General features: G+C 37.0%; 2 protein-coding genes across 3 annotated transcripts; both read right to left on the bottom strand.

Moving 5' to 3' along the window:
* Positions 1–6691: 6691 nt before the first annotated feature.
* On the bottom strand, positions 6692–11137 carry PDF1A (peptide deformylase 1A). Its single transcript, XM_086602459.1, has 4 exons — positions 10677–11137; positions 10043–10132; positions 9872–9939; positions 6692–7511 (listed from the first exon to the last, which is right to left on the bottom strand). The coding sequence occupies exons 1-4, from the start codon at positions 11115–11117 to the stop codon at positions 7271–7273; spliced, it is 840 nt and encodes a 279-aa protein (XP_086458585.1). The 5' UTR covers positions 11118–11137; the 3' UTR covers positions 6692–7270.
* A 475-nt stretch (positions 11138–11612) lies between these two features.
* On the bottom strand, positions 11613–21409 carry LOC147510515 (basal transcription factor complex subunit-like protein). 2 transcript variants are annotated; one of them, XM_086602460.1, is made up of 10 exons: positions 21207–21409; positions 20778–21137; positions 20670–20716; positions 20538–20575; positions 20418–20463; positions 16450–16503; positions 16279–16347; positions 15185–15261; positions 13182–13277; positions 11613–12130 (listed from the first exon to the last, which is right to left on the bottom strand). In XM_086602460.1, the coding sequence occupies exons 1-10, from the start codon at positions 21235–21237 to the stop codon at positions 12061–12063; spliced, it is 888 nt and encodes a 295-aa protein (XP_086458586.1). In that variant the 5' UTR covers positions 21238–21409; the 3' UTR covers positions 11613–12060. The 2 variants fall into 2 exon arrangements, with proteins under 2 accessions (XP_086458586.1, XP_086458587.1); XM_086602461.1 differs by having other exon boundaries at positions 20538–20560; positions 21207–21371.
* Between the last annotated feature and the right edge of the window lie 4517 nt (positions 21410–25926).

The following is a 25926-nucleotide window of genomic DNA, read 5'->3' on the forward strand; positions in this document are numbered from 1 at the left end:
GCTGAGGTTTAGCCCAAACCATGGAGCACGAGCAAAGTTTCATTCAGCAAAAAAGTGCAGAAGTTGAGCACAAATAAGAATGATTTTGTTTTCTAAAAATTGATTGCATTTTCTAAAAACCAAATGTAGGAATGATGTCCTATGCGGCTATGCTCCTTGACAGAGGTGGTTGAATGTATTGTGCAATAAGTAATTCCAACAGTGTAAATGCCATGCCTATAAATTCTATTAAAGCAGCTCTCACACTGAACAGAAAAGAGACAACACCATGGTATTGCGAACATATTGTAGTCTTGTAGATGCTTACAGCGAATGACATGTTCTTTTAGTAGTGTTAGTGTTGTAATATAATAAGGAGGTCAAATAGGGGTGACTATGTAGCATGTAGCATAATTCTAATGAAACTAGCTACTCATACTTCTTCCTCATATGGTTATGAAGTATCAACTGTTGTAGACGGGACAAACGTGGCAAGAAATAGTTGGTAGAGGCCGGCTAAACTTCCTTTTTCACAAGTTAATTGGACGGTAGGAGCACAATTTTCTAATGAAGGCAGTAGGAAACTTCGTTTAAAGGACATCACAGAGCATGATAGCACCAAGGCCATATTTATGACAGTCCCAGGTAAAAGAGCAGCAGCAGCAGTTTTGCTGGACCAACAGGGTTTAATTAGTACATGGAGCAGCCTTAAGGAAGAAAAAGCTAGAGACTGAGAGGAAGCAAGAGGTTGTTATGCTACTGGCTCAAAGATTACAACTGGCAGCAAGTATGAATCCGTTTAGATGACAATGCATTTGATGGAATGCTAGTGCAAGGTGGATCTAGTGTCAGATCATTTACTAGTAGTATATTTTAGCTTTCATACTGAACACCCTGAAAGGCTTGAAGCTGAACTGTACTGTTCTTCGCTTCTTGCATATTTTTTGGCTAGACCGTTAGGAGTGACAGAGTGCCCTCTGGAGCAATAAATAAAAATATTCTTTCTCATTAACATATTTCCCTTGTCTCAATTTAGCGGGGAAAAAAAATCCCCTGTACCAATGGCGGTCCTCAATGCAAGTAGTAGATACAAATCTCCAGTTCAGCTCAATACTGGATGCAAGTAGAACTCATACAAATGAAGAGCCTGAAAATCAATAATCTTTGTGCTGTGAGTAATAATTCCAAAACCAATCATAAAGAGCGAAACTTGTGTAAAATTTTTATTTTGGAAGAATTTTCTTTGTTAGTTGAGAAATAGCAGAAAAGGTTAAGCATATAGTAGCTAATTACTCAATTGTCTGTTGACCAAGAAAAGCTTAAATGTCTTAGTTGCACATATACTCTGTTTATACGTGGCTCTTCTGTGCTCCCAAAAGTGAGGACCAATTTTTATAATATGAATAATACGTTAATCTATACATAGTACAAAATATCGGGATATGGCAAAATATCGACTTCTGATTTATGGATATGTATCGTGGATATATCCCCCCGTGTGGGGATATATTACATTTGGGCATATGTAAATATCGTGGATATATCGAGATATATCGATAAATATCGACAAATATCCACAGACTATGTGTGGGTATTTCTGAATGTAAATATCGTAAATATATCACGATATATCGATAAATATCGACAAATATCGATAAATATCTATATTTTCTTTGAATGTGGTTATTGTAAAGGTTGAATTTGATTAGTTCTTACAAGTGTGAATAATGGAGAAGATTGTGATGGGTCAAGTTTTGACTGAGCTCGCTTTGGAACGAGCTGCCTATATATCAAGATTTTGTGATGAACTTGAATCAAGTCAGACGTTGTTCCTCTCTAATGCTTCCCCCTTTCCTCCGGCTTTCAAGTCCCTATCTTGATGAGAATAAATGAGCTTTTAGACGATTGTATTTATAAAGCCGAGTGATGCTAATGACTTTAACTAACACAAACTACGTTGAGCGTTCTGCCCGTTAGCGTGCATGTGCCGGGTTGTCACCTCGCTCGACGAGGTGTTATGTTGTAACGATCATCCACGAGCCCTAGAGGTTATCACCTCGCTCTAGACAAGGTGTTATGTTGTAACGATCTTCCATGAGTTTTCCGATTAGGTGTTGGACACGTGCATAATATATATAAATATATTATTCCCTCACATCATACTTTTAATATAAATTACTCTCTAATACTCAAAAATACACCTCGGATCCCTACATATTACATTGACTTTTCATTCTTTAACAATGAATCTTGAATTTTTTCTACATATTACAATACTTGTTGCACTTGCACCGAAGCGTTCAATCATATAAGCGATCTATTAGATATTCTCATTGTGATTGAATCCATGATGAGAGCGTGAAGGCCTACAACCCCGATGTCCATAGATGCCTCGCCTATAGAGTCTATCCAACACTCTAACGCCTTGAGACGACCAACACAACTCCAATCCACTTCATTAGTTGTCAATAGGGCGGTTCAATTACATCACTTGCCAAAACCATGCTCCCATTAGTATCCTCCCCATCATTGCCATAAACCGCATTTTATCATCTTGATCGGGCAATCTACAATATATATTGCCCTTTGGTAGAAGCCGGATTTTACATCCTTCAATAGAGGTTGTTATTTGGGACAATAGGAGAAGCATAAATAAAACTAGGCATTCTCCATGCATCGGGATCATAATATGTTTCACCATCAAGTTGAGTGTCATTAGGAGATTGAGCTACTTCAAAGTAATCCTCGATTGATTCGAACAGTTCCCAATTTCCATCTATTGGCACACCGATTGCTCGCAATGTATGAATTAGGACGACCGCTTTCATCTAATAATGCCTCGGGGGTTCTCTCTCACATCGATCCAATCAAAAATAGGACGACCGAGTCATTATCGACCGGGTACAACGATGTGAGGTCATTATTCTTCAATAAATTTTTCATCTCAATTCCTATAATATGTTCACATCTACCACTTTGGATGTAGCTTGGTACATATCGGTTCATGGAAGAATTTGCTCTACCCTCAAAAGACAAGGACCAAAGATGGGTACAATCCTCTTCTAAATGACTTCACGAATACAAAATATCTTATGATATACATAACTCAAATATAAAACCACCACTTAATATCACATTCTAAAAAAAATCTAATGAGTTTTCTTCTTCAGATTTTCAACATTTCATAAATTTAAAACCCGCCATAACCTTGAAAATCAAATAATATAATTCCATAACATATATTAAAACCTCATACCTCGTGAAACCCAAGTACCCAACTACTTAAATATATATTGATTCAGTAGAACAAGCTACTTAACCATCTCGACCAATGCCGTTAAGTCAAGTAACCAATCCTCGAATCAAAAGAATACTATAAATTATATACAAAAATTAAAATGAAAACAACATATACATAATTTCCACTTATATTATTGTTATACACCTCTATTAGTCAAGTCAGAAAATGTGTTTCCATTGTGTTTAGTGAGTTAGTTCATGACTTTGTCAAAACCATTTTACGTGTCTTACGTTCTAAAAGTACTTGGATCTCCTTGGTTTTAAAGCTTAATAAATATATCTCATATTACAAGATTGATGCCAATTTAGTGACTCTAAAAAGCCCGAGGTGTAGATGTGGATTTTTATTTTTATTTTTATTTTTGGTAAACACATCATTGGAAAAACTTGAACTGGCTACCTCAACAATCCACGGCTACCTCAACAATCCCTCGAATCGACTTCGGTCATTTAATAATGAAAATATTTTACCGGATAAAAATACTCGGGCGGGTTAAAGGGATGTATGCGTCCGTTCAACCTAAGTCTCAACCCAATAAACGATTGCAAGCCCAAATGATTAGGTTAGATCGGTTGGGTTGGTTGGGTTTGTAAGATTAATGTTCTCATAATCTAGTCATCGATGCCGTCATGAAACCGTGATCACATAAAATACTAATGATGAAATTCAACTTATGAATAAGGTTCTCGTATATATCACAACATTAAATGGTTCTTTGATTATAGACATGATCATTGACATATATAGAAAGTAATCTAGGCCCCAAGTGATTTTCTTATAATTTCGTAAGCCAATTTTTACCTTCATAAAAAGAATATACGTAAATAGAGACTCACATGTGCTTGAGATGGTGAAATCAGCCACTTGATTTCTTAAAAGAAAATCTTTTAACAAGCTTACCCGCACAAGGACCGATTCCTTTCGGTGCATCTTTAAGATTAGCCTCGGACTGCATCAACAAGTGATCATGTATTGTATATAGATAGCTCATTCCAAATGAAACCCCCGTGATCGACCGATAAACCACGATTGTAGAAGCATAATGTCCACAGTACAATCCCATCAACCGGGTCAAATAAAATTCGAGCAAATTCGATACTCTAAGGGGGCTCTACGTTGGTCCAATAAAGTTCTTAGTCGATAAAACTAACGCGGCGACAATACGGATGCTAGTTAAAATTCCCGGCATTACACAATTCGGTTACATATATAATGTCCATTTTTCGTGGCATAGACTTGGGCAAAAATGAAGAAGGAAACCACCGTTTCACGCTTTCACTTTTCTACTAAAAATATTGTTTAGTTTCCTTAAACTCATACCCCAAGATCTTTGGCGGCTTCCACACTCGAACCAACAAGAACCCACAGAGTCCCTATTAATCCTCCCCGAGGTCAAAAGTCATTAAACTAGTTCGATCAAGCTAAGAATTTAACGAAATTGCATTTGAAACGTAAAAGTCTAGTAATGCCCTTTCGATGATTGGGATGTGGCGAGTAAGCAAACTCTGCGGTCAACGAGAGGGTAGGAGTAGGGTTCAATAATATAAGATAAAGAGCCCATGCAACCATAAAGAGAATAGTAAAGTTCAAGTTCGAGCTAATAAATGATTTTTGAATGAAGAGGCAATTTAATGTTGCAAGAGTTGTTCAAATAAATGCAAGGTCTATAAGAACTCACCCAAATATCTCCAAAGAGTATAGAAACCTCTTCCTCATCCGGTGCTTCAAGAATCAAACACGGAAAAGATAAATCAAAATCTACACTAACAGTTGCAAGCTAAATCAAAATTATTAATCCAGTAACTCACCATAGACATTATTATGCCTTCTAAAGCTTGACTAGGAAGAAAAACATCGCGGAAGTTCATCGGTTCTCCTCCCAAATCGAATCATAATAAAAAGTTGTTTATAACCAAAGCCATTGAGTAAAGCAAAGATAAAACACGGAACAAGAAAAAGAAAGTTTATTGACTAAAGTAAGTTTTGTTGGAGAATCCTTTGCTTCACTACATGCCTCATCGATAGATAATCTTTCAATTTCTTTCAAAACAACCAACCATCTTCTCAACAACTCAGATCCTTTCCATCAAACCGAGCTTTTATAGTCATCAAAATTTCAAGTGGGAGAGGGTAGGAGTAGCCTTTTTAGTTTGTTCGTCGGGTTTGCTAAACTCTCCAGTTTCTTTCCCTCGCCACACCACCACCACCAATTTATCCAACATATCGCGGATTAAAACAAAAAAAATTTATATCGTCGAAATATCGCGATATATCTACAAATATCGTCGATATTTACACTGGTATTTATCCAAATCAATATCGCGATATTTATATATCCATCTCTAAAATCTCGATATATATCGCGATATTTTGTACTATGAATCTATATCCACTATCTATCTAATAAGATAGGATTTTTTTTTTCTCACTAAAAGACAAAATAACACACAAAAGACGGTCTAGATCGAATCTAGAACCATCAAACGGCTACTGTGCTCTTATTTTTCCTAATAAGATAGGATTTTTTTCTCACTAAAAGACAAAATAACAAACAAAGGACGGTCCAGATCGAATCTAGAACCATCAAACAGCTACTGTGCTCTTATTTTCCCCGAGATACGTGTTGGCAGCTATTAACTAATTGTGTCGCAATGTTGATCCATGAGCCGAATCGGCCGTAACGCCAACAATATTGGTATTGGGGTGAATCGAACTCGGGAACCAGTTCCCAAAGGCTAGCAGTCAAACAAGTGTGTTGAATACTCACTGATGCAAACATCTTTGAGTAAAATCTTCCTATTCGTTGTCTTAGAATTTACTCATGGAGGTATTGAATGCATGCCCAGGCCTTTAATGCATAGGTGAAACGTGCCGAAGGCATGCCGGTGAGTGTCTTTAAGACACGGGGCATATGCCCAATTGAAAAGTAATTGAAAGTTTACATGGAATTTGGAATTTGGAATCTGGAAAGTTTACACGTCTTCCTCATGAAATATCGATTTCATTATGTACGTTTACATGGAATCTATTCATAGTAATTGAAAAGATACGTAGCATATGCATGAAAGGTATAAATATTCGATATGATCATCTTTAAACGCCTACAATGTTACCAAAGTATACCATCTTAAGACATCATATAAGAAGGTCTTTGCTTAAACTCTCCAACAACCTATATACAATTCATTTTCTGCTTAAAGTCTTAGGTTATTAAAATGAACATTGAAAGATTATATGTATTCATTGAAGATTTCTTATAGAACACCCCGGGAGCCAAAAAAAAATTAATGAATTGGGTTTGAGCTTAATTAGTTGCTTTATCAGTTGATTATATTTCCTTTTCTTCACAACATTTCATATTCTGATGCTTGGAAAGATATGCCAGTTCTGCATGTTGGGGAAATAGCTGGACAATTAAACCTTTTCACACCCTGATATTTTAACCCTTTGGTCTGCTTAATCTTCCTATCTCCCGAACCTGCGTAAGCTTAAGGCTCAGTACAAACTAAAAAGTGGGCATTCTTAACAGAAAGGCACAAGTCCAGTGACTTGATCTTCTACAGTTACCGTTCACTATGCAAATGAGTTATTCTACGAAAAAGAAGTACAAGCAAAAACATTGCGTCTTGAGTGCCGGCTGGCACGGGCATCAACTAGTTAAGAACAATGGAGGGTCGGGATGTGGGAGGGGATATTAAAGCTTAATCTCTACTACAAGGAAAAATCTGTACGACAATGATAATCTCCTATTTTTAATTTATTCTTTTTTATCAAGAACGACAACTTTTACCTGCTGAACTTGAAGATGTACAACACTTCTTAACTCCCCCAAAGAAGGAGTTCATTCAGATATCTTTTAAATCCTCAGCAGAACAGATTCAGCTTGCGGAACTTGACAACCTTCCCTCTCATGGAAGATAATTCAACAAAGAAAATGTTGGTCATTCCTCTGCAAGTGAGAGATTCTTGTTTGGTCAATGTGAATATGATCTAACGAACACCAAGCTTGTGGCACCCATTAGGAAGAGGTAAGTTCAAGTTCTCAACTGTCCTGAATGTTCTTGGAACAAGTTTATCAACATAGATTGTGCCATCCAGATGATCACACTCATGCTGTAAAATGCGGGCCTGCCAACCAGAAGCATCCACTCGAATGGGGCTGCCATCACGGCCAAAACCTGTAACCTCAACATCAAGGTGTCGCTCTACCACAGCTCTGAATCCATCAACACTGCAAGATACTGGATATTACATTGAATACTTACTACATGCATCTGCACGGAACTACATCTAAAGACACGCAGTCATTCAAAGGTTGAAAGCATAATTTGATGAGCACTAAACATATTCTTTATCTTCCATGGGCAAAATGATAGCAAGTTTTTCATCTTTAATGAAAGTTTTCTATGCAAAAAGTTTGGAAAGATTGTGAAAATCTAGATAATAGCAATTACTACTACCTGTGAATTTTCAAATGGAAGAAAACGAAGGGAAAAAATGCTTCAACTCACCACTAATACGAGATGATACAAATTGATGATAAACTTTAGTCCGAGTTGATGAGTATGCAAAACAATTTTAAAGGAAGAGCAAAACAAATTCCGCAAAAAACAATGTACAAATTCTCTAATCAGAGACTTTACCAACACATCATCTAAACTTCGGAATTAGGTACTTTTATAGTACACTGGAAAAAAGGGGGTTTACTCTATATTAATAATTCCAAACTGGTTGGTGAATGTGTTGTGCATTATGGCTTTGCTAAATTCGAAAGTGAGAATGGAAAGTTAGATTTTATTAGCATATGCAAGCAACAATAATGCAGACACTAGCAGCAGGATATGGTCTTGTAGGACCACAAATTTTGTCTCAGCGAGGGTTTTGAAAGAAACAGCATAATTAGTCTCACTGTGAAATTGAACACCTACCTGCGAATCAAGTTTTTTTGCTAACCAATAGTGTATACAAGCAATGCCAGAATATAACACTGCAACTATGGGATGACTTAATGGTGCTTAGCCACTCAATATCAGTTCCATGGACTGTGGTGAGACTTCAGTAGTATTTTGTACACAACTGAAGTAATGGAAGGCTAGGTAGTGGACGATTCAGGTAGGAAATACTCCAAAGGCGACAGATGTTGCAATCGGTCAGGTTGTGCTACACTACAACATACTGCTCTATTCTATTCTAGTAAAGAAGACAGTGTAACCCTCTCTCACCATATTTGCTTGTACTAATTATGGAGATATTAACTTGTTTATGGTTTTAAGGCCACTAATGATAGACTGATCGAAGTCCATCTTAAAATGTAAAAGAGGAGCAAACGTCGTTAACCTCTGTTTTGCGATGACTTCCTCTTATTTTTCGAAGGAGGCAAACTCTATCGTCGCAATTAAGTCGATAAATTTGTTGAAGCAACAGGAATGAAGAAGAACAACTACTTGAAGACATAATTGCTAACAGGACGTCTAAACCAAGGCGTAAGCCAACTACTAGCTGAGGTGATGGGAGTACAACCGTAAAGCCAATTGTAATGTACCTAGGACACTTTCACATACAGAAATACCTGTGTTTCCAAACAAAGTACTAGAAAAAGTGAGAAAGATTTGTAACTTTTTCTTGCAGAGTAGACATGAATATGGGAGCAAAGATGCATCATGCTAGTAAGATTTGTAGCTTTTTCTTGCAGAGTAGATGTGAATATGGGAGCAAAGATGCATCATGCTAGTAACTAATGTACTTCACTAAGCAAGAGGGAGGGGGTGCGGTGCGGTGCAGTTAATTCAATAGACCTAAAGGTGTGGAACCAGGCAGTCAACTGTGGGTTAGTTTTCGAAATGGTGTCACAAAAGAAAGCGTATGGGTGAACATGGTTCGCAAAAAAAGGGCCCAAAGGAAATTTTTCTTAGGCGGAGATCACGTATTCTCAAAATTTATAGTGAAAATGTGTCCCATAAAAGCTAAACATTAGAGCAGACCTCTCTTTAAAACAAGAACTTGAGATCTCCTCCTGCAGTAGGACAAAGAATGGCTGAGATTTAATCTCTCATTGAATGAATTGGTATCTCTAAGTAACGAGTACAAGTTATTGGGAGCGGAGAAAATCAGAATCTCTAACGCATATGGAACATGCTTATTGGGAGATAAAATACGATTATATCTACTTGCTCTATTGGCTATACAATTCGGCTTTAATACTCAAGTGAAAACAACAGCAGAGTTCTACTTGCTATAAAACTCTAAAGGTACGTATGAGAACAATATTAAGAATCTCCAAAGAATTTGTTTTTGTAATGAAAACCCTCCTTAAATTTTTTTACATAGAACTGTACAAGTTCATGCAGAAGAAACGGGTGCGCCATAGACAGCAATTGGGCACAGTCAACGTGGGAAGGCACAGGAATTTCTAAGTATATTTAAACCAGTTGGACTCCTTATATGCCTAATGCGAATCTGGTGAATTGCAAAATTAATAACTTAATTAGATATCTAGATACAAGACATGAATAAATTTCAAAATTGGAAAAAAAATGGACACGCAACCGTAATACGTCAAAAGACATATAGTTCAGACTTCGCTCCCATTACCTCAGGCACCCTTCAAAGAAGAGTGCAGTTTTATCGTTCTTCTTTTTCAGCTTGGGATTCAGTATGACCTGTTCAAGAAAATTGCAAAATAATAAACCAGAAGAAGATGGAAGATCCAGTTCTTGACACTGGAACAAAATGAATGCTAGTTTCATCCTTAGATAAACTTACCAAGAGCTCGAATGGGCGTCTGTCTCGTGCTTCGTTTTCTTCCTTGGGAGCATAGCTAATATATTCTTTCGTATCTTCCAATACAATAATCTGCAGGACCAGAATTTACTAATATTTTAACTTTGATGTAGAGTACTTACAATAGCGAATCAAACATAATTTCACACTCTGATTACAAAGTTAGAAAGGTAAACCACATTGCATTTAAGTGAAAATGTATTTTCTAACTGCTCATATAGATAAATTCCCAAGTTATTCATTGTCATCGTCAGATTCTTTTATTAATTCTTCTTCTTTTCCGGAATAATAACAATGCAGATGTATGTAATTATTAACATCACGTCACCACTGTAAGTAAAACATAATTTATATCCCTCCAAGGAAAACAGTCTCGACAGCATTGTCCCATAACTTTACATAAACATTTAGTGAATCTCAGTTTCACCTAGCATTTGAGATATACACAATCTACATAAACAATGTTCCAAACTTCCAAAAACATAAAAAGAAAACAATGTCCCCTACGGTTGGGCTTTTCTAATCGACGTGGATTCAAAAGGGAACTAAAATTGGGTCATCTTTAAATGTCATACTCTAAAAATGAAAAACCAAAAGTCAAGATATGTATGCATACCTTCAAAGGAATACCAATCTGAGGGGCAGCAAGACCAACACCAGGCGCTTTTCGCAAGACCATAATCATATCATCTATAATCTTTTGAATCTTGTCAGACCCAATTTCATCAACGGGCACTTCTTGTGCTGCCTCATGAAGAACTGGGTCGCCTGCTTTTACTATATCAGGTAGCATTACTTCTTTCTTCTTTCCTCCCAAACCCAGAAACCAACCACCTGCTCTCCGGGTAGTAGAAGTGCTTCTGTAAGTTCTGTTATTACTTATAAACCTGCCACTGGACAAGGGTCCAGTGGGTTGTTGTAGTACGTTACATGAGTGGGAACCCAAGAAGAAGATTGGGTATTTGAGGATAGTACTAGATTTGCATGTTTTGAAGCATTTGTCAGGTAATGAAGAGATTGGGAACAGTCTCTGTGAGAAACGGTGCACGCTCTCCATTGTCTCTTCTGCTGACACTGTTCTTGTTCCTGCTTTTATACTACTGAAACACAAAGTTTCGGGGAATAGCACGATATATATACACGATATGACGATATTTTGGCGTTGTAGCACTGATATATTGGATATACGCCCAATTTTCAAATCGATATGTAGATATCGATATTTTGAGCTGTAAGTGAAACTATGACCCAGTTATTAACAATTACAAGTTACCTCACCTCCACCATTGACAAATGACAATTCATTACTTGTCTTGAATTTTTAAAAAGTTGATGATGATGATTTAGCCTCTATTATTATTCATGGCCAGTTCTGAACCAAAGCAATGTTTTCTTTTCTGTTTATATTCACAGTAATTGTTTAGTCACGTTGGAATGGAACACAGTTTAAATTTTATTCTGGTGAGGAAAATCTGCAACGATAAGTTTTGGGACAGTTGCAAAGAACTAAGAAGCTTATCACCACAGGAGCAGCATAAGGATTCTACAAGAATTAATCCTCCAAAATTAAATTTGATATACTAAGGAAAATATATTGCAGATTCCAATTGAGTTCACCTGTAGCCACTATTTGGCAATTGGTCATCTAATACATTTTGTGTGATGCAATTCATGAAGATAAAGCCGAGCCTTCAATCTTCCATCCATACACTAATAAATCATCAATCAAATGTCCTTTTCTGCTCGCCCTTCCCGTACTAATACCATAAAACACTGCTCAGGCTGCTATCTTCCGATGTAAAAAATTGTGGGGAATATGATGATCTTACAACAAATTTCCAGATGAAAAAGCTGCGAGACAGGTCTACCTGATAAACCCCTGGAAAACAACTACTGAAAAAGAGCCGTTGAATTTGAACATGGCCAGTTTTGATAATAGAGCTTTGCAGGTAGAACTGTAAAAGGGTATATAGCATGGAGAAGGCTATCTGAAAACATGCTTATGCGCCTAACTTCCTCTTCCTATCTGGAGTGGAGGTAGCTTCTGGATGAGCCTCGCCAAAAACAGATCTGCACCATGTGCAATAGAGAAAGAGCAAAATAAAAAAAAATAAAAAATTGTCAGGAGATAGAAATTGACATCTTTGTTATATGGACACGCTATATTCTAAAAATAATCCGTGTCGGATACGTATCCACGTGTCCGTGTTGGACACACATGGACATATGTTTGTATGTGATACATATACCTCAATTCTTGATATTTTGCTGTGTCAGACACTTCATATCCATGTCGGATACAGACACGTATCCGTGTCAATGTAAATTAGGCAATTATATATGCATTGTAGCATGGAGAAATTAGGCAAACAGATAGAATGAAGAAATTTCTAATCAACTAAAAGCAGAAAATAGTTTCATAAATTTAATGAAATCAAGATCAATACATCTCTAAATCATTAGCTAGTTCGCAGGTGTAGCATGGAGTTGTCAATACCACCAAGAAAGCCATTGATAATTATCCATTACTTATCTGATTTATTGGTATACCAAACATTTCTAACCTAATAATGTTCACTCACCATCCTCCATCCGTGCTCGTTTGAAGGAAAATTTTGGAAACAACAGGATATGACTCAAGGAATTGGTAGGTATTCCCACCACCAAAATCCTTTCAACAAAGGATGAAAATCCATTCAAAACTTTTCTGCCATATCAAAGCTTGAAAAGTTTTATCAGAATTTGTGTCCTCTTTGGCACAATTGTGGTGGTGGAAATACCTACCAATTTGGAATACTGAATAGAAAGGTTTGGAAGGCAAACAAAAGTAAAATTGCAAGTTAATGCTTCTCATTGCATGGACATGTACTTAATATTAAGAGAAAGTGGCTCCTGAAGCTTAAGTGAGGGAAATGTGTATTAAGAGAAAGTCTAATAACTAAAATTCAGGTGATTCCATAATATTTCTCTAAAGATCAGTAAGCTGTTGACACTATAGTCATTGATCAGTGGGAGTCAGCCAACAATAAATAGGAGACCAATGCAGTCAGAGCTTATCATTCAGCAATGCTCACTCAAGATCCTTTAAAATCAAAAGTTATAGACAACGAGGGATACTCACCCGCAGGTTGAACATTTCTTGTGATGCTTGCAGAATATAGACAAACAAACTGAACATATGTAGCCCATATCAATTGTCTTTTTATGGCAAAAACACCTGCACTCTCAAAAGTTCTCATTAGCTAACAAATAATAACAAACAACAAGAAACAAGATGATCACAAAATGTGAAAGAATATGTGCATGTACAACATTAAACTCCCCAAGTTTGAGATTTAAAGCTTACAAGCTAACACCACGCACAATCAGGAAGTGAGCAAGCAAATGAAACCAACGTGATTCAACAACCATATCTTAATATTTCATCATTTAATATGTTCAACTCCATAAGATTCCTGTTTCTTATTAACAATTGAATCCAAAAATTGGAACCACCATATGCAAATGAACAGAATCAATATCTATACAAACTGAGAAAACATTCTTTCGAGCATTTCTTTAAACTAAAATCATTCTGTACCTCTCTTTTCTCTATTCTTGTATGTGAAGGAGGTTTACAATTATACGTTCATCACGTTCTTTCGGAATACTTTTGATATTCATGAGAACCAACTTATTTGTTCCATATTATAATGCAATTGCCATTTCCTCATCAGATCTGCAGCACTCAAGAGGTACCACTGATATCACTCCATTATAAATGTAGACATGTTAATATAGTCCCACATGGCATAATTAAAGCCCTGCATAATAGTTTATAGTTCCTAGGCCGCTCACTCATTGCCAATTGATTTTGAATTGGAGACTACAACCTTTAACATGTATCAAAGCTGGCTATTGTATTTGGCCAAAATGTCTCATTTACGCCACGTCAGCCAAGTATGCTAGTCCACATGTGAGGCTCAAGTAATGCCACATGTGAGGGACCTGTTGAGATGTTAGTGTAGTCCCATGTGGGTTAATTGAAATCTTGCTATTAGTATAGAGCTCCTGGGGTCCCTCCACTCATTGCCAATTGGTTTTAGTTGGATGCTCCAGACTTTAATAGTAAACAACTATTCCCCCTTTTCCAGTTTCACCGGATTCCAGGAGAGAAAACTTGGCCAACTTTCTCTTAATTCCAATCAAAATTTGCTAAAGTACAACCAGATTCAGTCGAAACATCCACATCAGTCCATTTTTATTATTTCAGGAGTGTTGCACAATTTTTCATCTCTCCATCATATTATGTCGTAATATGAAAAAAACTATCCCATCCAGCAATCCAGTTCCCTACTTTTGCAAAAACAATTGCAGATATATCACAGAAACTTGACAACAAATTAATAATTCAGCTCTGCCAAACCTCACCTAGCCAACCCATCGACCAATTAACATGGATAACACTGCACTTTCAGTACACACTTTTATTACAGTCATCTCGGCCCATAGGACCTTGTACTTAATTATCATAACTTAAATTACGTAATACCAATATACCATCATTGATATCTGTACATCAAATTTACTATAGTTACAGACGAGAAAACAGTGTATTAATTAAGTCAATGAATTGATATTAAAATGTTTTTTTTAGCAATACTAATTAAACAACTTAAAATGCACTCCCTTTGGAAACTAGGAAAAACAGTAGAAGGAATAAAGGATGATGAGATTTCAGACTGCCTCTGCGTCGTCTCCTCATCCGTGCTTCATAAGTGTTTATGGGAAAAGGAGAGAGAGAATGGTGGAAGGTGTCATGGCAAGTAAGTCCAGTGGCTGACTAGCAGATGACGAGTGTAGTGGGTGGTGGTTCATGTACTCGAGTTTGGTGTCCAGGAAGATTGAAAGTGATATTTGTAGTAGGCAATGCTAAAACAGAAAAACGAGAAGAGCAGGTATAGCCTACTTCTCCATTAAATACTAAACCTATCATAAGTTGCATGCAAGTCCACAAGAAACTCTAGTAATTATCTTCCATTACTATAGCTGCGTACTATTACACAAATAAACACATAAACAAAACAAACAATACATTGCATGAAGAAAACCAACATAACTTATACAATCAACAGGAGTACTTACGAAGCACGAAAGTCAACGCCTGCAGGTTTGGGAAGTTCTAAAATATTGCGGGACTGCAAATCGGTCGCAAAAACTGTCTGGACAGCAGAAAATGTATTTGGTATTAGAAATATGATACATGAAGAGTTCAATAGAAGAATGTATCATAGTGAAGCAAATCATCAGAAGTCAGAGAACAAATTATACTAAAAATTAATGTATTCCTATACCATATGCAACAAAAGGTTCAGCAAATATCCTCTTGCAAAACAAAACACGTCAAGGATGAGTAAAATTCTACGTTATAGCATACAACATGCTTGACTTTGACAGAGATTTAGGCATTTAGCCATAACAAAGAAATAAGTTATATGCAACAACTAAAACCCATCGTATTAAAATTCACATAAAAGTACGTCAGTTACATGCAACAAACAAATTACATACATACTTTGATTTCAGTAGTCCATAGACTCGGCATATATTGATGCATGGGCCTGGAAGCTTCTAATTATATTATTAGTAGTCTTATTAAGTTAGAAGAGTTTGCTACTTGTTTTAGATCTAGGCTATTTAGTAAGCTTTCTATTTTGGTTTCTAAATAGAATTAGGAACAAGGTTTATTATATAAAGGCATCTAGGCCTTCATTGTTAGGGGGTTATTATTGATTATTAATTCTTTGTGAATTGTTCTTCATGTTTGAAGGTTTAAACCCTAGATTTAGGTTTTATTTTATTAAAGTCAATTGATGTTCATCCATTGTTGAAGTTTCCGCCAACAAGATACATCATATATTGCATAGAAAAAAGAGTGGATCTTACTATCTTAGTGTCATTTTAAATGCAAGAGCATAAATCAGTAAAGTTAATAAAATATTGTCATTGAATTTTGTAGTTGGGAATTACAACAGATTGTTTGCCACTGTTTGCCATTGTCAAATAAATAAATCAGAGTACAAAACTTTCTTCTTAGAGGTATAAGTGTAAAATAATTTACTGTTTTTAACCCCCAAACCATAAACCCCATGTTTGCAACCCCCAAAACTTGATCAGTGGCCACTGGGACATAGAAGCTAAAAATATCAGGACTTACTGAAAGATATTAAAAGACTTACTGAAAGATATTGAAAAAGCCCGTCCAAATGTTGGGGTTTCAAATAGACACCACCTGTTATGTATGAAGCCTATTAATCAGACAAGCATAACAAGCTATCAGAAACAAGCTGTTGAAAATATAGTAGAAAAAATATGTGAAAAATCACTCATTCATAGTGAATACAATATACCTGTTGCAAGAAGGCAGAGTGCTGTGGACCTATAACACAAGAATCTATAGGAACCTGCAATCAACATGTTACCACCTTGTAAGTATATTATGAAATACCAAACAAATAAATTCCACAGCAGAAATACTACTCATAAACCTGAACCAATTAGAAATATATCCACGGAGACTTCCTGTAAATACTAAAATAGGAGAAAATTGGAGCAATAGGCAAAACTTCACTAAGCTAGTAACTCGGTTAACATCTTAACTGTGGCATTCAATTACAAATGAAATTAACATCACAGTAGGAAAGGAGATCACTAGAGCCCTAAAGCTAGTAGCTAACAGAGAGACAGAAACGGCAAGATAACCATCCAACACACATTTTCTGCTAAAAAACAACCCATGATACTAGATATTCCTTCTAATTTCCAGTTCCATATCCTTAAAAAATGGCATCTTACTGCTTCCACAGTGACAGTGTCCATATGATTGACAATGGGATGTGGTCTCACAGCCATTTCCTTTTCCTTATGATTTAGCATCGACATTCAATCTCTGCGTTCAAACCAGAAGAAATCCCCATACACCTAAGAAACACTGCTTGAATGAGCAGTAGAAATGGGTAGCTGATTCCAACTTGCAAAAACTGCATCTTTGAACTGACAAGCCTCTTCCAGTCCAGCCATAGATTAAAGTCTGTTCATTGTAAGTAAAATTATGAAAAAGTCGTCTAAAGAATATCATCTTTATATGACGCATTTCCCCATGATGTGCCTCTAAATGTCCCAAACTGTAAGGCATCCTTCCCATACCAAGGGCTGTCAACGGGTTTCAATAACCCGATAACCGACCCGAACCAAACTGATAAAAAACGGTTTGGGTTTTGGAAATTTGGTTTGCCCTCCACCGAACCGATAAGATATTGGTTTGGTTTGGTTTCGGGTTTGTCCTCCACCGAACCGATATGAAACTGAACCCGATAAGATAGAATTTTAGTAATATTTATGATTAATTTTGTATAGGTTTTATCATTTGTGTGTCTAAAATTAATTGATTTTATAGGTTTCGGTTCGGTTTCAGTTTGCAATATATCTTATCGGTTCGGTTCGGTTTTGGATGAAATATAATATTATCAGTTCGGTTCGGTTTTCTGAAATATAATATTTTCCAGAATCCGATCCAAACCGATCCATTAACAGCCTTACCCATACCCAACCTTCACTTCCTCCAAATCCCTCTGAATCCTTCTGTAACCTCCTATCTCTAACTCTTCCCCCTCCCCATTCCAACCGTAAGGCATTCCTAAGTCTCCTTAATGTTGGGGAACTCTTGAGCTATGAAGCACGGACACTCCTCTAGGGGCAACGTATCCGTGTCGGACACGTATCAGACACCGACACTCCCCGACACGTGTTCAATACTCGATTTGGAGTGCCAGATTTATTAATTAGTTTTTAGAATTTCTGACACTCCGTGGACACGCTAGGGACACATGGGGACACTTCTACATTTTATTCCTATTTTTTAAAAAGTGATTAAAATACTTAAAAGAAGACACGACTTGGGTAGGGATTTTATTTCACTCTTGAAATAAGAAAAATGAGGCACAATGCACGACTGCGCTTGATGATTGCCAAGTCCTTTTTATATATATTTGTTACAAATCTTCTGTAATTGTTATTTCTTTCTAACTTGCATTATTGGACATGTATGTTGTTGTTTACTATTTTAGAGTTGGACATGTTCAAAACTAGTGTTCATATTTTGATTAAAATTTGGTGGAGAATGTTAAATTTCAATTATATATATATGGGCATATGGCTATAATGTGTGCTTAAGAATGCAGCTCTATAAACATGGTGCACATTAGAATTATATATATAATTCTTTTTAACGTGTCTATGACGTATCCGTGTCTTACTTTTTTGAACTATGTCGTGTTTGCGTGTCCGTGTCGCGTGTCAGTGGCCGTGCTTTGTAGCTCTTGAGCATCAACCAGTTCAACCTCCACTAATTTACTTCATTCCTTTCTCCCTTTCCATATTTGGCATTGGCATCAAGTAAACCTTGAATGTCATTGATATCTTCACCGCTGAACCAACACTGATAATGCCTTAGTATTGCTTTATGCGACAAAATTATCTCAGACTTTAGGTTGTGAAGGTGCTGGACATTACTTGCAGAAGATCCTACTTTAAGCGGTGTATGTAAGAAGCTTTGAACATGCGTCTAACAAAAGGGAAAGTAGCTCCCAACTATCACATACAGCCTAGGTCTTCCTTAAAACACATGCACTTCCAACTAAATCTTGTTTTAAGAATCCTTTTTTTGTTTGTTGTTCTTTTTTTTTTCTTCTTAAAAATCAAGATATTATTACTTACAATTAACAATGCAAACTATTCACCACAATGAGTTCTTAATTTGCTAGTTGTTTCTTTAGGCACAGAAAAACAATATATCCTATATCATCTTGATTGATTCGACAAAAGAGACATCCTCACTGCACTGGGTCGAACTATCAATCGATCAATTTATTCTGAATATTATCAGACCTAAAAACGTAAGGTCTTCAAGTTATCAACACCCAAAAACATATTAGTTTCATAAAATGTTTTAGGCATTCCAGAAACTAAAACCCCTGTTTGCAGAACTTAAAGAACCAAGATCTTCCTGATTGTTATGGCAAGACAATGGATGAGAAGGTTATTAGTCCAAATCTTTGTATTCAAAAGATTACGATACGGGGTTCCGCTTCAATTAACATACATGTTTGTGCATCCCTATATTAACGTTTCAAAGAAAAAGATAGGTACAAACATAGTTGTCAACTCCTGAATCGTATCGGGAATCGATTTCCATTTTTATGGAATCGTAGATCGTATCGACTCGTGAATCGTAAGATTCCAATTACGTTTTAGTTTTATTAATATATATTATATTTTGTATATAAGTAGAACTGAAACAACTTAATACGTCAATATTTAGAGTTTGGACGATTTAAAAACTCTTACAAATAAATTGGGCCTAAATTTAATACACAGGCCTGCTTTTAATGGAATAATGGGCCATTTTAAAATAAGACATGGGTTAGGGCATTCATAAAACGAGTATTAAAAGCAACTGGGCTTTAAAGTCTGGTCCATATTACCATAGCCCCTGAATTGATGTCTCACTAAAAGTCTAAAACCCTATTTTATTAATATATATTATATTTTGTAAAAGAGAACTGAAAACAACTTAATACGCCAATATTTAGAGTTTGGAGATTTAAAAACTCTTAAAATAAATTGGGCCTAAATTTAATACACAGGCCTGCTTTTAATGGAAAATGGGCAAAAATGAAGATAGGTTAGGGATTCAAAAACGAGAAGATATTACTGCCCAATTGATGTCTCACTAAAAGTCTAAAACCCTATCTGCTGGAAAGAGAGCAAGAGAATCAAGCCGCTTGCCAGAAAAGCAAAAATGAAGATAGAGGCCAGAAATTCCAGCAAAAAAAAAATAAGAGAAGCAAGAACAGAGTTGAAGAGATCGATTGAAGAATAGAGACATAAATCAGAGATCGATCCTCCACTACTTCTTCTTCTTCTTTCTTTCTTCGATCATATATATTTGGGCAGATTTTACTGCACACTTTGAATCGTGGACTCGTGATTCTATTACGATTCCATACGATCCAACGAGTCAAATCACGATTTTTTAGCGATTTTTCGTATATCCGAGTCAGTCATGCGATTTGCCTATATGTCCCTTTGACTCGACTCGAGTCGTACGATTCTAATCGCAAATCGTACGATTTTAACAACTATGGGTACAAATAAGTAGAAGAAAAAATATGGAGAGAAACAAAAAATGTCATTTCAATTCCAACAATGACTAGTAAATTACGGAAAAGGAAGTCCATGTTAAAAGCCATCCTATGTTTCTAAACAGTAAAAGGGAATGGAAGTCTTATATTAAAAAAAAGTGGTGCTGAAGAAGTACCATGGAACGCTGCGCTGAGAAAATGGAATTCATTACTGCAACATATCTGCAAAGATAATCTGTCAGAGGGGAAATCCAATTTGATGAACATAATAGTAATCAAGAATTATCGGAACTCACTGTTCAGATCCATCAGGAGATCCCTGCAGACATAAAATCTGTCATCGGATGTTAGTAAAAACTGATTCCTACACCAATATCTGATTCTACTTATCATGAAAATGTAGTAACCGGATTAACAAAAAAACTTACTCTCGGCTGTGGATGCAGCGATCCAGATCGAAAAACCCTCTGTATATCTATTTAACTAAGTCAAGTCCAACAAACTCAATAAAACCAAAAAAAATAAATCAAGGATACAACATAAAGCCAGAGACAGGGAGCCGGACAAAAGCGAGAACATCGAATTATCTCCGGTCAAGCGTTGATCCGTAGTGAGGAATTCCTCCAAGTTGAGAAGAAGTTTAGAAGAAAGGGCAGGAGTGGTCCTCGTTTCAATAACAACAGGCTGTGATGATGATGAGGAGGAGTCGTAAATGAAGTTACAAGAGTTGACTCCACTGGCAATGACAACGACTTGGTTGAGTTGGTTGAGAAGCCGGACTGAATTCAGAAAAGCAAGAACGTGAGAGAGGAATGTGGAGAAGGAGAGACAAGTGTTTGGTCCGCCCCAAAAGAAAGGATTGGTATCGATTAAAACCACAAGAAGGCTGACGTCATCTGTAAAAAAACACAAAATGTTAGAGTAAACCCACACACAGAGAGAGAGAGAGAGAGTAACAGACCGACCTGAATACAGCTTGGAACGCACTAATGCCATGATGATGGGGAGCTACTCTTCTTCTCTGCGAGAATTTCGACGACAAGTAAGTGGAGAGTCAAGTCGGGACTCGGGAGACATATTGGACCCCAACCCCTTGGCCCAAAAACCATTGCTTCATTTTCTATACAAACTTGCTGCCGTGCATGGGTCACTTTTCTTTTTCAAAATTGTTTTAACTTCTTTTCAGCATACCTCCATATAGCCGTGAGCACGGTTTATTTTTTATTCGACTACGAGGCCTTAATAAACTATAACTAGAAGGTAGACTCTTTTAAAAACTTGGTTAATTAAGTTTTAAAATCCGTTTTAATTTCTCAATAAATTATTTTAATTAAATTCTAATAATTTGTTTTTTAATTGGAGGAGGGATCACATTTTAATTTAGAAGTGTGATTTCCATTTTTAATAAGAAAATATTTATCATTTTAATTAGAAGTGCTATATATATTTTTCTTTTACAATAGAAGATGAATTCCTATTATAATTATAATAGAAGAAGAATTCCCGTTTTAAATTAGAAGTGCTAGAATTTCTTTTTTCAATAGAAGATAAATTCTAGAAAGTAGACCCGTGCATATGCACCGACTCTTTTAAAAACTTTCTCAACAATCATAACTATACATATGTAGAGGTATATGTTTTCTTTCTATGACCTGATGTTGGGATTGAATGGAAATAGCTGCACTCTTACTTTGGATAAGAGTTGCCTACGTATCAAGTTTTTTTGCTCAACTTGAATCAAGTCTTACGTAGTTCATCTCTCTTTATTTATAGGTGTTGAGCTGACTTTCCTTATTTGCTCCAGGGCGTTGTCAAGTATAGATTCATATTTTGTGCTATCTTGATGATTCAAAGTAAATATCTCCTCATTTGGTGCTTTGACTAATATTCAGGATCGTTGCAGATCCTTAGTTTCCATATGTGCCTGTATTTGATATTTGAACGTCCTGGCTCTGGGTTGTAACTACGACCTTGTAGCGTAGTAAGACCTGGTGATATACAAGTTGTGAAGATACGACCTGACGCTTTGACACGTGGGTTGTAGTGAATGCTTTGAGAACGTAAGGTACTTATTTACAGGTTATTTGTCTAGTAAAGACAAACGGTTGAAAAGAATAAAGTTGAAATAGTGAACACGTGTTGCACAGCTTGTGGGATTTCAAAACTCAAAATTTTTGGATATTATGCGGGAAAAAAGATTGTGGATACTGATTCGTGGGCCCAAGTTACACCGTTTTTGTGGGCGGGGCTAATATATGTAATGATTTGGTTTTTTTTGGACACTCAATCATTTTTTTTGGGTGTTGTGCGTTTATAAGTCGATTCGTTTGCCAAGGCAGTTCATTTGCTAGAAGTTTTGAAAAAAGAACACAAATTAGAAGCTTTCTTCTCCAAAACAGGTGCGTGCTTTGTTGAAATCTTTATTTTTCCTTTCTCATCTGTGTTTTTCCCTTTTTTTAAAAAAAATCTTTGTGATACCGATGACGTCTGGTAGTGTGAGTGGTGAAGTGGGGGTGAGTCGGTTGAGGGAGGAGACTGTGAGTGATGACAATGGTGGTGCTAGGGTTTGTAGTAGAGGTGAGGCGTCATCGTCTTCTTCAGTGGAGGCGATGACTATGGATAAGATGCCTAGGTCGGTGTTTGACAACTTTGGTGATCTGAGGAAGGAGTTTGGGTTGGAGAACCCCGACCTGAGTGAGGAGAAAAATGTATTTGGTGAGGATTATGTTCCTTGAGATGGTGGTGTTATGGTCACTTATGGTCAAATGAAGGCTGGTTTGAGGTTACCTTTTTCACGTCTTATTGTGGACGTTCTGAACTTCTGTGGGAAGGCTCCTTGTCAGCTCGTGGGGAGTAGTTGGAGGGTTTTACATGTATTAGATTTGTTGAATGACAATGGTTATAACATCTGTCTATCGGATGTGCTTGAACATTTTTCGGTAAAGAGGTCGTCTACTTTGAATTTTAGTTTCCAGGTGATGAAGGGTAAATCTCCTGTTATTGTGGGTGTGAGTAAAGAGGATTGGGGGCGTAGGCCTTTATTGATTGTTGGTAATTACTGTGCTCCTGGATGGGTGTTGGAGAATCGTACGATAAGATAGGTTATTTGTCTTGCTTATTTGACTTATGTAGGTTAATTGTTATGACAACATTCTAATTGCCCTGGTTTTCTTTTGTTTTGCAGAGGTTGCTATTCGTGGGCATACAAGCACCGGGGCTATAGAAGAGTTTGCCAAGTTGAGGTGGGAGGAGAAGCAATCTGTTTTGGGAGAGGTTGCACATTATTTCAAGAAGCATGGAAGTGAGAAGATTAATCTGAAAAAGGTTGAGCAAAAAAAGAGGGCCCAAAAGTTGATTCTTGAAGTTTTGGATTCTAGTTCGGATACTAAGATGGAAAGAGAGGAACGAAGGAAGGGGTCTCTTTTTGGGTCTAGAAATGTTGGAGGAGGATTTGGTAGTCGTCTTGTGGTTAGACGACCTATGGAGGGAGGCGAAATTGACAGGGAGAGATGTGGATGTGGCGGTGGAAGTGCTGGAGTGGTTGGTGAGGTTGCCCCTTAAGTTCGTAGACCTGTGTTGAAGAGGCGAACTGAAGGTGGTGAGCCAGAAGGTGACAAAAGGATACGTCCTGAGTCTGGTGGTGAAGAACAATCTGTTTCAAGGGGAGGTCAGGCTCCTTTGAAAAAAATGAATCTGAAGGACGTGGCGGCTGAGGTTGCTATGACGGAGGCTAAGGGCAAGAAGAAAGCTAGTGATGTTGAGTCTATTGCCCAAAAATGTAAAGGGGCTGGAAGTGCGTCTCAGGGTGAAGAGGCTGGTAAGTCTGACATTCTAGATAGAATGGTTACTTATTATGACCCTGTGAGTGGTTAATCTTGGCTGGTGAGAACCAAGGACTGTAGTTTCAAGTATTCTCTGGTTGCTAATGGGTTGTTTGAAAGTATTGTGCTTGATAGAGATAAGAATGCGCTGGATAATGGGAAGGATTTGGAGGCGAATCTGAAGGACATGGATCGTTCGATTTGTTTTATAAGTATTTCTCCGATCTAAGCTTTGTTTTGTGATTTGTGTTATTGATAATTGACTTACTCTGTTAGTTTGTCAGGTTTTGGCAATGTATAGGAAGTTGAGAGAGATGACAATTATTTCTGATATGTATAAAAAGGAGCTGGAGGCTGCGAAGGAGGCGTATGACAAACTGGTTGTTGTGCAAGAAATAGAACGAGCTGAAGTGGTTGGGTTGAAGGCCCAGGTTGGTGATTTAGCTGGGAAGCTGGCTTTATTACAACCATCTCTTGACTCTGCTCGGGTAGAGGTGGCGCATTGGATTGCTGAGAGTAAGCAATCGCAGACCATTGCTGAACGAGCTCAAAATGAGTACAACGACCTGGTCGATCTGATCGAGAGTGGCGATGTATACGTTCTAGTGAAAGATTATATGGACCTAGAACGTAAGTACAAAACTTTGAAAAGGTTTGTTGAAAGTGGGGTTGCAGCAGTAACTGTATAAAGTACTACGGCAGATGCTAATAGACGACTGATCCGCCACCGATCCGGTGTCGCTCCAAAGCGAACCAACCGAAGGTGCTTCACGACGCGACTACCGTGAGTCGCTAATATGACTGGTGGAGTTGTTGGTGAAGAGATTAGTAATCTGGCCCCTTTGAATGTAGACAATCTTTCTGTAATGCCCGTATTTAAAATACGTATTTATTTATTTATTTATTTTTATTTAAAATTAGTTGGATTGGATTTGGGATACGTGGGACTGATTTTTGGGCCCGAGTCTGTGTTGGGCTTAGATTTCAAACCCATGTATATATACATATTTTTTCTAGAGAATAGGGTTTTTGAGATAAAAATAAAATAAAAATGGAGGCGGAGATAAAGGCTTGATTGCTAGAGCGTTGGAGCGCGACGATTCGGATGATGAGGGATTCGTTGAGTTTTAATACAGGTGAGTAGTTTTTCTATACGATTCTTGCTACGTTAGTGATCCTTTAAATCCCCTAATATTTTATGCCAAGCTGCTTGAGTTATGGTGCATTCATTCTTTTGTTATCGTATATAACACAGTTGGTTGGCTTGGGGACTGTGACTCTCATTTTGGAAATTCCATGTGAAATCTTTCTTTGAAATAAACATGAGGTATAATTCCAACAAGGAGCACTATGGTTCTGGACGAGGTTTAATTTGATAGTGGCATTACATCTGCAAACTCTTTGAGAATCTCAGCCACTTTGTGTCCAGAACTTCAACCTTGTGGGTAAGGTTTGACCTCAATGAAAATCGATAAGTGATAGCACCCTTCCCATAAGTGCAATATATATGATACAACCTAATACTACCATCCACTCATGCATAAGGCATTAGAGCAGCTTACATTGTAAGTAATACATTACAAGTGTTATTTCTTCATTGGGCATGATGCAGTGGTCACCTGCTGCGTACTGATCACATTTGCTTGGAATCCAGCATCAATGGCGTCACCTGTCTGTTTTTATTTTGAACTATTGTTGTTGTGGTGATTTTTATGTGTTGGTTTGAGGTTGGTTAGTGAGGTTTGATTGAATGTTGGATTGGGTGGGGGCTGTCGAAGTTGTAGAAGCCATTAATGGAGGTCACGAATTTCAGATCTAGTTTGAGGAAGAGTTTTGATTTAATGATTTTAGGTTTTTGCTTTTG

The sequence above is a fragment of the Coptis chinensis genome, chromosome 3 (genome assembly GCF_015680905.1).
Source record: "Coptis chinensis isolate HL-2020 chromosome 3, ASM1568090v1, whole genome shotgun sequence".
In the NCBI taxonomy this organism is placed as follows: Eukaryota; Viridiplantae; Streptophyta; class Magnoliopsida; order Ranunculales; family Ranunculaceae; genus Coptis; species Coptis chinensis.

Excerpts from the sequence above, each read along its gene's own strand:
- PDF1A (XM_086602459.1), bottom strand. The coding sequence starts at position 11,117 with ATGGAGAGCGTGCACCGTTTCTCACAGAGACTGTTCCCAATCTCTTCA. Across the intron at positions 10,133-10,676 it reads AGATTGGTATTCCTTTGAAG|ATTATTGTATTGGAAGATAC; the intron begins GTATGCATACAT and ends CTGGTCCTGCAG. Across the intron at positions 7,512-9,871 it reads TTCTTTGAAGGGTGCCTGAG|TGTTGATGGATTCAGAGCTG; the intron begins GTAATGGGAGCG and ends AGTATCTTGCAG.
- LOC147510515 (XM_086602460.1), bottom strand. The coding sequence starts at position 21,237 with ATGGCATTAGTGCGTTCCAAGCTGTATTCAG. Across the intron at positions 20,464-20,537 it reads TCTCCTGATGGATCTGAACA|ATATGTTGCAGTAATGAATT; the intron begins GTGAGTTCCGAT and ends TTATCTTTGCAG. Across the intron at positions 15,262-16,278 it reads GGCTTTTTCAATATCTTTCA|ACAGTTTTTGCGACCGATTT; the intron begins GTAAGTCTTTTA and ends TCTGCTGTCCAG.